Source organism: Cinclus cinclus, chromosome 21, assembly GCF_963662255.1.
Source record: "Cinclus cinclus chromosome 21, bCinCin1.1, whole genome shotgun sequence".
In the NCBI taxonomy this organism is placed as follows: Eukaryota; Metazoa; Chordata; class Aves; order Passeriformes; family Cinclidae; genus Cinclus; species Cinclus cinclus.
In genome coordinates, this window is record NC_085066.1 from 8,742,605 (window position 1) to 8,754,619 (window position 12,015).

At 45.4% G+C, this 12,015-nt stretch overlaps 1 protein-coding gene across 2 annotated transcripts in view; it reads right to left on the reverse strand.

Moving 5' to 3' along the window:
* Positions 1-9,342, reverse strand: part of AGAP1 (ArfGAP with GTPase domain, ankyrin repeat and PH domain 1) — a 299,706-nt gene extending 290,364 nt beyond the window's left edge. For both annotated transcript variants that reach the window (XM_062506694.1, XM_062506693.1), the window contains exon 1: positions 9,180-9,342. In XM_062506694.1, coding sequence (XP_062362678.1) covers positions 9,180-9,342 — 163 coding nt within the window. The remainder of the gene's footprint in view (positions 1-9,179) is intronic.
* Positions 9,343-12,015: the final 2,673 nt, after the last annotated feature.

Consider the following 12,015-nt stretch of genomic DNA (forward strand, 5'->3'; position numbering starts at 1 on the left):
TCCTACTGCTCTAAGTTGGCTTTATGGATTTCCTGGCTGCATTCATGTGCTACAGCTGCCACAGGAAGGTTGATGGGTGACCTGATTTTTGCCTTCAAGACATGAAAATTACTATAAACGTTTAAGCCACTTCAAGGAATTTCACTGAATGAGTAATTCTGGCTGTAACAGTGTAGAAAACAGGTGGGAAAACGACCATTCCATCAATTTGCACCTACTAACCTAGTTCCAAGCAGGAGATTTAAACTGCAAAGCTACAATCACTTTTGTGCTTTGAGAATACTCCCAGATCCTATAATGCATTTACATAGCTCTAAAACTACCCTCCCTAGGTTTTTGGCCAAGCCTGCTTAAGATTGTTTCCTGGACTTGGACATGGATTTCAACTTCATGTTTATCAATCCTTTCACAGCCTCAGACATTTCGATCTCCTTGTCACCTCCCTAGTTGTGAAGCATTTTCCTGAGTTTGGCTGGTGTATCTTTGAGAAAATTCACTGCTGGATGAAAAACAGCAGCTAACAAAACACTGTCTGATCTTGCACAGCAAGGTCACCCTCCTGAACCACACAATCTCCTGAGCTGGAATAATCCTGATCCACAAGGATCATGGAGTCCAAATTCTGTCCCTGCACAGACCCCCCCCCCCCCCCAACACTCCCCACCTTGTGCATCCCTGAGAGCGTTGTCCAAACACTCCCGGAGCTCAGGCAGCCTTGGAGCTGGGACCATTCCCTGGGGAGCCTGGGCAGTGTCCAGCACCCTGTGGGGGAAGAACCTTTTCCTAAAACCCAATCTAAACATCCCTAACACAACTTCAGGCTTTCAAGATGCTATAACAAAGGGTTCCACAGATACTGGGGGAAAATTTAGGGAAAAGAAGAAAAATAGAAGTAAAATGTCTTCAATACATACAATAAAACTTTCAAGTCCAAGCTTATGCAACCAGGCAGAAAATTCCTCATTTGTCCTCATACTGTCCTCTAAATCCACGTGCCAGGCACCTGAGTTGGGATGTTGCCCAAGTGATGCAAACAGTTCCTGGCACACAAGGAGTTAACTCAGACACACCAGCACTTGCCAGGTTAAATAGGATCCATTTAAATTATTGCTGTCTGGGCATCCCAGTGCCATGCTTTTAGCATATTTCCTCTGGAGAGCACAGTTGCTGTGATACCTAAAAGACAGGCTTCCTGGCTGCTCTCCTGAGCATGAGCAGCTCAAAGATGAGGATCTCTCACATCCCAACCTACTGTATCTGTATCACCGATACTGAAAAAGACTGTTGTAAATTATAGAGACAGTGGTAGAATTAATAGGAAATTTACTAAAATGAACAGCATCTTTGGTTTTAGTTTAATAGAAAATGTAAGCACTACCAAGCTCAAGTTGAGGTTTTGAGTTGTTGAGGTTTTGAGTTAAGTCACGTTGAACATTGATTTCGTCTGAGCTATAAACAGTTCCTCAACCCCTTTAAAAATAATGAAAAAATTTGAAACAATTTAAGTTTCTCACAGACAAACACAAAGCAGCACTCAAAGCTCAAAGCTATAGATTCAATTCCAGTGTTCCTCAGAGTCCCTTTGCTTGACTTTCTTTGGGATAAAAGGGAAAATTACCAAAGTAACTGTCTCATCAGTGGGTTTACATTCATTATCCAACTATGTAAACTAGCGAAGCTACAAAGGAAACAGTGAAATTACATCTTTCACACAGATCAACCCTGTGGTTTTAGTCCTGGCTTCCTGAAGTGGTTAACTGAAGCTTATTTAAGCAGTAAGAAAGAAAAGTGAAAGAACAAGTCATTCTCTGGTTTAGAAATGCACCACTATCTTAACTCCCCATCATCTGTACCACGATGCAGGTCAGGATTCTGAAATTGCATTAATGAGACTGAACATGCACATACTGATTAAGTAACACATCTGCTTCCACCCACTTAAGAAAAAAAAAAAAAAATTAAATGCTTCCAGAGGGCTTTGGAATTGCCAGCTGCCCACAACAGACTTACCACTAGCACCAAGGAACCTGACATCCTCAATGTTTCCACCTTGGAATTAAAATTTAAAACAAACTTTCTAAGACATCATAGATTCCTGGTAGCCAAAATACATCTAAGTGAGATGTGACCTTATTTCTAACATGGATCACAAGATTCATGCTGCATTTATAATCTTAGCATGACTACAAGAGAAGCACAAATGAACTGTAAACAACTTCAGATCAAAAACTACTAGAAAGTAGTTGAAAAGTCTCTCCTTACAGACACGGAGAAATACTAGGTTAAAATCACCCTTCTTTTCAGTCTCCATACAGAAATCACAAGAGTCTTTACATCAAAAATCAGCAGCATCCCAACTTGCCCACATCTGGCACTGTCTCTGCTCTATTTCATGTGTGGGGACAGGCAGGAACACAAAAGCTGAGCCACAGTTCTCCCTCAGTACAGGTGACACAAAGTACAAACAGTACTTGAAGGCAGTCAAGGACAAAAACTAATATAACAGAAGACAAATCTCTTACTCCCACAGACATAAGGATTATCAAAACTATTGAATATACCACTTGCTGTCTCAGAACAGAAAACTTTATCCACTGTAGATTACTAAGCAATCATTTTGGATTTGTTCCACAACTGATGTAAAGCCGTCTGTATGAAGGTCACTCTGAAAACCCTTCACATAGAAACTAACAATTGCAGAAAGGGACGTTTGAAATGCACTGCCAGCAAAGGGTCACACAGCTGAGATGCAACTGAGTTCTGAGATTTTTTTTCTGGAGCTTACATTACCTTTTCTTCAAAGATTTGCCAAAAATATCAACACTACCATTCACCTTGCTTATCGGTAAGGACAAAACCAATCCCAGTGGTGATGCAGTAGAGAACAGAGAATTCCTGAAGTCTGGGGAGTTGTTCAACTGCCTGGCTCTACTCCAAGCCTCTCTCATTAGCCAGAAACAATGTGGGATTTTTAAATTTCACTTACAAACATACTGCAGCCTGGCAGTTGTAAGCGCATGCCTTAAATATTAGCAATTAATGACATACCTCATATTCCCACCTCAGTTTTCACAGCATGACCAAAGAAACAAACCTATTCCTTCACGTGGTAAAGTTAAAGCTAAGAACATGGCTACTTCAAGTGCTGGAAAAGAAGCACTTTTCCTAATTGGAAAATAAGTCTTGTGAAGACACTTAGCTGGAGTACCTATGTCACCTTTCAAAAACCACAACTGCCATTTTGTTACTGCTCAGTACAATGCAGAACACAAACACAGTAACTCAGCTTCCAAAGTGTTTCCTTTTCCTAAGTGCCTGAGTTGAGCAAAAGCAAACCAGTGTCCTTCCTATCTGCTGCACTGCCAAGTGCCCCCTCTTCGGGAATAGGTTTCATTTGCCAATTTAAATAGAAATAAAAACAGTGATATGTATACACAGCAGCACGAACTCTTGTATCAGCATTACTGCCTGCTGCTTTCAACTAATCCCCCAAAGCAAACGGTGGGAGAAGGCCGGCACACTCCCTGAAAACTCTGAAGCCTCACAACACATTTGCTCCATCAACATCAGCTGATCCACAGCAGGTCTCCATTTCTGCCCCGGGGAAAGAAGTTATCCTCACAAGTCAATGGTTTAAGGCTCTCCTCTTGATCTGTAACTCCTCTGTGCTTGCTCAAAAGCATCCAACATTTAATCATGCAGCTTTTGCAGACAACAGCAGTGAGGCATATAATTTAAAGCCAGAATGAGACATTGCAGGAACTTCAGACACAACTATCAAACCTAGTTTTTAGTTTACCATGCAAGTACAGTTAACATCAAGCATTTGAATCTTCTTGTTTACCCACATGCAGGAGTCTGACATCTTCCACATTAAAAAGAAGTATCTTTCCATTTGCATATGAGCCACACAAACAGCAAAACACGTGCTGCATTTCACCAATTTCTTCACACTGGGGGTCTACAAACAATAAAAGTGGATCACAGATGGTATGGTTTGGAAGGGACCTTCAAGATCATCCAACTCCAAACTCGGACACAGGCAGGGACACTTCCCACTACCCCGGGCTGCTCCAAGCCACGTACAGCCTGGCCTTAGACACTTCCAGGGATCCAGAGTCAGGACACAGCTGCTCTGGGAACCCTGTGCCAGGGCTTCAGCACCCTCAGTATTTACCTTTGAGCTAGGTTAACAGCTCAGGGCACAAAGGCACACATGCACCATCAGCAGAAAAGAGCATTAAGAGACTTGTCCCCAACACGTTGCCCTGGCTCTAACAGGAAACAATCCTCACCCAAGCCAACGCTTACTGTGTTTATGCAAGCTCAGAATTTACCTGGATACACTTACTCACCAGCTATTTAGGCAAACTCCCCACACCTGAATCACCCCAATTTAATCCCCCAGCAAACCAACAAAAGTAGCACATTCCCATGCTCTGTTGTGCTCACCCAGAAATCTGAAACAAGATGGTTGCTTGGAGAACCACATTGATCCTGGCAAATTACATAGTTTGAGCCACAGTTCCAAGCTGCAAACATAACAAAAGCTCAAAGAGGCCAATTGCTATTATAGTTTCAAGATGCAATTGTCTTGTGCTATCTGGGGGTTTCTTCAGTTTTGGTCAGTGACGCTTAAACATCTGAACTATGCCATCATTCTTTTGATGCATTCATATATATAATATAATGAAATATAAAATAAATAATAAATAATAAAGTAACAAGTACCCAGAGAATCCAAGAACGGTCCGGGTTGGCAGGGACCTTAAAACCCCCATCCCATTCCACCTCCTGCCCTGGGCAGGACACCTTCCACTATCCCAGGTTGCTCCAGGCCCTGTCTAAGCTGGCGTTGAACAGGTGGGGTCTTGTACTTCCCTAGAGAATGCAGTGCCTTCACAGCACATGCATTTTTCAAGTAATTTGTCTCAGCCTTCAATAGCAACAGAACTGTTAAGGCACCACTGCTGCCTCAACTCCAAGTATAAATTCTCCTGTAACACTGTCCTCAACATAAATACCAGCATTCAAGAGGCTGCAAAGTCGGAGAGCTACAACAATTAGATGCCTCTGAGGCTCATGCACTTCAAAAGTTTTAGCTCCACCCAAAACTACTTTATTTTAGGTACTTTTAAAAGTGACCAGAATAAAAAAAAAATAAAGCAAGGTTTGTGCCTTCTCCCACCCACCCACTTCCCTGTGTACTGCCTTGAGCAAGTTATTTCCAAATGTACAATCTCATACTTTCCCTAAGGCTTAGATTATTTCTTGATAATCACTTAATAATCATAATTTCAAAATTAAAACGAGTATTTACAACATGCTTTTTTAAAATTTATTTTTAACAGAAAGACTAGAATAAAGATCACAAAATGTTCTGGAACACAAATTCATACCTACATGATGTCTGCCATGACATTCTTACCGACTAAAGCAATAATTTCCCCTCAAATAAATGAATAAAAACTACTTGAGATGCTCAACACCGGCTGCATCAACATGTTAGTACTAAGTATATTAGCATTTCTGTAGACTATTAAAAATGTGTACAACATCTTAGCTAAAGTGTTTTAAAGTCTTTTCGTGAAGGATTAAAAATTAAGTTTTCCACCATCCTGTTTTTTCAGCTTGCTGAAGTTTATAAAAATACAGTGTAGTCTCAGCCTGGATGGTGAGAAACTGGAACTGACATATTCAGCTATTACTTACCCTTGCAGATCATCGCACTGTGGAACCTCAAGATATTTTCAGTAACCTTAAGACCACTGAAGGCAATTCATATTTTCTCTCCTTGTTTCTAAGCACACAACACACTTGATATATGTTTAATGTTGATCAAGCAGTGATGTTTGAGTGACAGAACATATGAAGGCAGATTTTACTACAGTAAAGTCTCTGTAACAGACTAATGATATTAATTACAATGTTATTAAACTAATAGCAATCTAAGTAACTGTAAAACTGATTAGCCACTTAGCGTGAATTTCCTACAAAATACAGAAGAAGTGTGTGCTTTTGAACTCTTCATTCTGAAGCTCTGAGACATGCAAGAGCCTGGAAGCAGCCCGCTTGTTACTGTAGCACCTTTATCCACTGAGGAAAAACTAATGAAGCACTACCATCCAGAATTGTTTCATCCAGAATCACATCTAAGTTAGACACAAGGCAAGAAATTTCTGTGTAAAAAGTATGGACAAACGAATTTAGGACCCAGTTTAGCACTTACTCTCCTCATAGCCGATAGAACTCTCATACCTGAATATAAACAACTGCTGCTGAAAGGGGAGTTTGAATTTCAGAATAATTCAACAGTCTCTGCTCCAACAAGTATGCCTAGACACTCCAAATGTAAAAAGAAAGAGGGTTTATACTGCCAATGAAATCCAAAGTGCTGGAAAGATAGTGCCACTCTACGTAGAAAAGAAAATTCCAGGAATCAGTAATAGGAACTCTGCTTCACTGAAAGACCCAAATTGCTTAAGATTCCGAGCATGTTCTTCTCCAGAGCTGTCAAACCTCTCTTGAGCAGGACAGCATTAAATAAGCTGTTCAAGGAGCACGTGTTGGTTGGACTTTATGTTTAAAGCAGCCTGAACTAACAATTCTGTACTCTTCTCATTACAGGATACAGCTCTCCTTGCAGTGGAAGGAACTCTTTCCGAGAAGTCACTCTGTATTTTCTCACAGCAGCCACATGCCAACCACACCACAATTCCTGTCAATGAACCTCAAGTACTCTGAGGTTAAAAAATTCTGTGATTTGGGGGATATCAGTACAACACTAAACTCTTTGCAGCAAAATTGGAAGGCAACCATCACAACCCAGATGTCTGTTTTTCCCTACATGCAACACATGGCACTACCACATGGATTTAAAAGCTGCTATCAGCTGTTAAAAAAGTGGAAGTGTTAGCTAAAGGCAGTTTACCAAAAATACAGCCTGGTGGAGTTGTAATTTAGAGAGTGAGGCGTTGTTGTTTTACCTTTAACTCTTTAACAATTCCATTTTTAAATATTAAAGAGCTAGTTGAAGAGCCCTCAGAAGACATACAATACACTCCCTTTCTAGATAAATCGTTCCCATCAATCAGACCTACTGTTCTCATGACTCAATGTCCAATAAAAGTTAGACAGCAAATTATCTGTGAAGGTTTTACTCATCCTCTCAGCTCTTGAAACATGTTTTTAAGACTGCTATTTTGGTTTTCAAGTCTTTGTGATTGACAAATGAGCTGAGCCACAGTTAGGTAACAGAAATCATTAATACATGAAAAGACTAACACAAGTCACATGCTAAGGAGATAACTACATCCAGTGCTTCACATCCTCCTCCCACTTCCACACAAGCTTGGCACCATCACTAGAGCCCAAGCATCTTATTCAGAAACATATTTATGCCACGTAAATGTGTATTAATTACCACTTGAAAAAAATGCTCTGCCGAAGGCATCATCTGTCCCACAGAAATCCAAACCCCAGCAGCACAGGGAAAGGGAAGGTGCTTGTGCCAGTCTTCCTACCTGATATATTAATAAGTTTTAAACTCCTCAGAAGAGGAAAGAAAAGGCAAAATACTCTCAGGAAGGGCCAGCCCCACACCATAATCTCAGCAGCGACTAATAAAACGGAGAATATGCACAGATCTCCACCACACACTTAAGTCAGATGTAGATACTTAGTTAGGGACTGCTCTGTAATAGGTGACAGGCACTGCCAGCCTCCCTGCCTCGCCAACACAACACACTAAACCCAAAATCTTAACTGCAAGAACCATGATGTCTGTCTATTCAAGCTTCACTGCTCAAGAGGCACACAAATAAATCTTTCAGGCAACAATCTCAATAGCAGCTTTTCCATCGGGACTTTTTGATTACATATAGTTTAAAGACCAGCTAGGCCACCAACACAAGATGGTTTTAAGCAGCTCTATTTCAGCTGCTGTACATCACACTCCGCTAACCCTGAATCCCTTCCAAAACAGCGACAGGATACTCCAGTTGAAAAAGCACACAACGTGAAGCTCAGCAAGCTATCGTGCAAAATAAGTGATAAATTCCTCCACAAAATACATACTCCTAGCCAGTACTGCTTGCTCTTTTTAACTCCACCAACAGTTAAGAAAAAAAAAATCTGCAGACTTCACTACGTTGGTGATTTCTTTGCTTATTTTGTGCATCCTAAGCAGTTCAAGCCTCTGTAGTGCTCCTGCGGGGACAGATGCACATAAATCTAAGCACAGAGGGCTGTTATCTCCATCTTGCCTTCCGACCTGTTTTTACACTACTGCACAGACCAATACCGCTCCATAACCCAGCTGCACGTCTTGTTTACCCACTTCACACCACCAAACCACAGCCCACACTGTATTCATCACATGCTGCAGGGAGCGCCGAAGAAAATTTCATTTTCCCAAACCCTTCTGCAGGCAAAACGAGCATCATCCTTTTCACCGTACCCCAGGCAAAGGAGCCCGCTGTTCTGTCGCACAGCAGCAGCAGACGAGTAGTATAACAACTTCTAAACCCCACAAATCCCAACAGAGGGGCCACCCAGCGCCGAGAAAAGGATGGGGACCAAGCTAGAACACCTCCGGCTCCCTGAAAACACCAGCCACGGGGGGTGGAGGAAGAGCAGGCACCCAGAGCGGGAAGGCGGCCGCTCCCGAGGACCCGCGGGCCCTGGGCTGGGGGCATGGGAGGTGCAGTGCCAGGGGGAAGAGGAGGGAAGGGGGCAGGGGAGAGCAGGACCATGGGCTGGGGGGGATGAGGAGGAGCAGGGCCATGGAGGAGGCGGAGCGGCGGAGACAGGGCTATTTACAGGGGTGGGAGGGCTAAGAAACAGAGCAATGGGCTGGAGGAGGTCTCGGGGGGTGGGTAAACAGAGCCATGGGCTTGGGAAGGTCTGGGGGGTGGGTAAACAGAGCCATGGGCTACGGGATGTTTAAGGTCTGGGGGAAATAAACAGAGCCATGCGCTGGGGGAGGCTTGAGACGGAGAACACGACTGGCGAACGTCTGGTGCGGGGGAGCAGAGCCGTGGGCTGGGAGAGGTTTTCGGGGCGCAGGGCCATGGGCGAGGGAGGCTTTGGGGGAACATAGGGCCATGGAGTGGGGGAGGTTTCGGGGCACCCTCCACTGCTCGCTCCCTCTCCCCCCCGTGCCGCGGCCGCCGTCTTACCTTCGATGGCAATGACATGCTCGCGGATCTGGTTCTGCAGCACAGGCTCCTCCACTCGCTCCAGCAGCTCGTAGATGGAGTAGATGTTGGGGTGCACCGACTCGAAGCGCTGGATTTCGGCCCGGATGGCTGCCGAGTTCGCCAGCTGCTGCTGGTAGTTCATGGCGCGGCCGTTCCTCTCCGGCCCCTTCACGCTGAGACCCCCGGGCGGCGGCGGGGGCGAGCCCGAGCCGCCGCCGCCGCCTCACTCACCGGACACCCCCCCCCCCCGCCCCGTGCCGGGCCGGCAGCAGCGCCTTGGCCGCGCAGCGCGCTGTCACTTCACGACGGCGGCGACGGGGCGGGGCAGGGCCGCCCCCGGCCCCATGGAGGGAGGGAGGGAAGAAGGACCCGCTCCCTGTCGCGGTCCTCCTCCCGGTACCCGGTCCTGCCGCCTCCTCAGCCCCTCACGGGTCCGAGTCCCGGTCCCGGTCCCGGTCCTGCCGCCGCCCCACCCCCAGCCAATGGCCGGTCCCTCCCCCGCACACGCAGCGCGCCCCCGCGGCAGCCAATGGTCGGGGCCCCGCCGCGGCCTCGCGCCCTCCCGCGCACTCGCCCCGCGTCCTTCCCCGCTTGCCCCGCTTCACGCTGGCGCAGGCCACGCCCCTCGGTGACGTCACCGCGCAGACCCCGCATCGCCCCACCCTCGGGCACGCTGGGAAATGTAGTTCCGGTGGGAGGCTCTGAGGGAGGGTTGGGGTCGCGCCTCTCTGCGTCCCCTCAGGGACAACGGGTCCGCCACGGGCTCGCCCAACAAACGCCCGGCAGCGCTCACTTCGCAGGGAAGGATGGAGCCCCTTGCCGTGAGTCTGGCCCCTGCGGCCGCTGGAGCCCTGAAAGTGAGGCAAGTGGAAATTTGTGCCCAAAGTGCGCCATTCTCGTCAAGAATGGCAGCCCCATGCCTGGAAGTGTTCCAGGCCAGAATGGGCGGGGCTTGGAGTACCCTGGGATAGTGCCCATGGCAGGGGGTGGAATGGATCCTTAAGGCTCCTTCTAGCTGAAACCATTCTATTATTCTATGACTTGTCAGAAATACTTATCTCATGGAGTAATGAAGCACTGTTGGCACTGCATAAACAGGGTTATTTGCAATATCGGTTGCAAGCCAGCTGTGTGCTGTCAGGCACTGACCTCCATTAATCCATTTTTAGAATCGATATTCTATTTAAGCTCCAGAGCTTTGAAACGTGGAGCAAACTTCGATACAGGAAACAACATAAGGACAACTTGGTGTAGGGTAGCCTTAGGAAAACGGTATCCATCCATCCTACTGTACAGGAAGGGAGTAATTTTGATAATTTTCCCCCATACCCCCCCACCCCAAAATGGCTTTATTTGGGTATAGAGAGGCCTGGGGGTGGAATGAGATGAGCTTTAAGTCCCTTCCAACCCAAACCACTCTTGATGTGATACCTTATACAAAAGAAAAAAAAAACTATAGAGGAGACAAATCATGCTGTGATACAAGATTGAGATTTTGGAGGCTGCTGGGACTGAAGCTTCCTCAGCACTGGTTGATGTCTGCTGCGAGAGCTGTCTTCTGCTCATTTGAGCAGTTCAGGGGGATACAGTCATAGATCCTTGTGTCTTCTCCCTCTTCCTTCTCAGCAGAAATTGGTGTTGTTTTTATCAGGTTTCTCACTTTTATTTTCTAATCCTAGGAGGAAATTATTGAGTGGATAAAGAAGAAAATTTAAAAGTCAGGAAAAAAATAGTCCTCTTTCCACTAGCAAGTGCCACTCCAGGCATTAATGATGCTTATCAAAATTTGTGAAACATAAGGGGATTTTTTGATTTCAATTACCTTAAACTGTTTGCATAAGCTTAAATGTATGTAGAAATGTGGATGAAAGCTATAATTCTCCCCTTTTCCTCCCTCTGTCCTGATCTGGAGCAGAGGCACTACCTCACATTACTTGTGTTTCAGAAAATGCCAAAACAAGCAGCAGAGCCAAGAGTCAGGCAACAGCCTCTGCTGTACACGGGGCTGATTGTTTCCACTGCTGCCATATGCTTTGTGTTCTTCCAGCTCTAAAATCCATGGAAAACAACTCCCAGAGTTGTCTGAGCTGTAAATGAATGTAACTACTGCACACAAATAGTTGAAGCATTAAAACCCTGTGTTAATATAAAGCCTTTTTGCATTATTTTCATCTGTAGTTCTCCTGTGAAGACTTTTCTACCCTGATTTTTTTACTGCATAATAGCTTTTGTGTAAGCTTTGTAAAATCACAGTAAAATATAAGGTACTGTTGCAGCTTACATAGATTTCTCGTGTAAGAAGTCCTTAACAATAAGTGGTATTTTGCTTCTGCTTGCAGCTGAAACTGGCCTGAAATGATGCGAGTGGTGCACAGAGAAGTGCTGGATACCTCTCTTTGCTCTCTGTTCTAGAGGGTCTGGCATCCGAAGTGTTCCACCGAAACACTTAATATGAACTGGCAGAGAATGACTCGGGCAGCTCTGCTGTGAGCAGCAAGGAATTTAGGTTTGGTTTTCTTTGGTCTGGGAGCAGGGATAAAGTGGGCACTTCACGGGGTTTTTTTGGTCTGCTTTTGTCAAAGGCAAGATGAACGCCCTCATCTGGGGAGGTTGTGAAACTCAGACAATTTTACAAGCATGGAGGGGCCGATGAGCTGTAAGTAAAGCAGACAGAGTGGTCCCCGTGTGGGTTACCCTTCTGGCACTGGTTTTCCTTTCTAAGGGTGAAAGCTTGCCAGGGGTGAAGCTTCCCACCGTTCTCCCACGCAGCTGGTTCTGTGCTTAGGTCTCTAACAAAGTTCCATCTGTGCTGGCT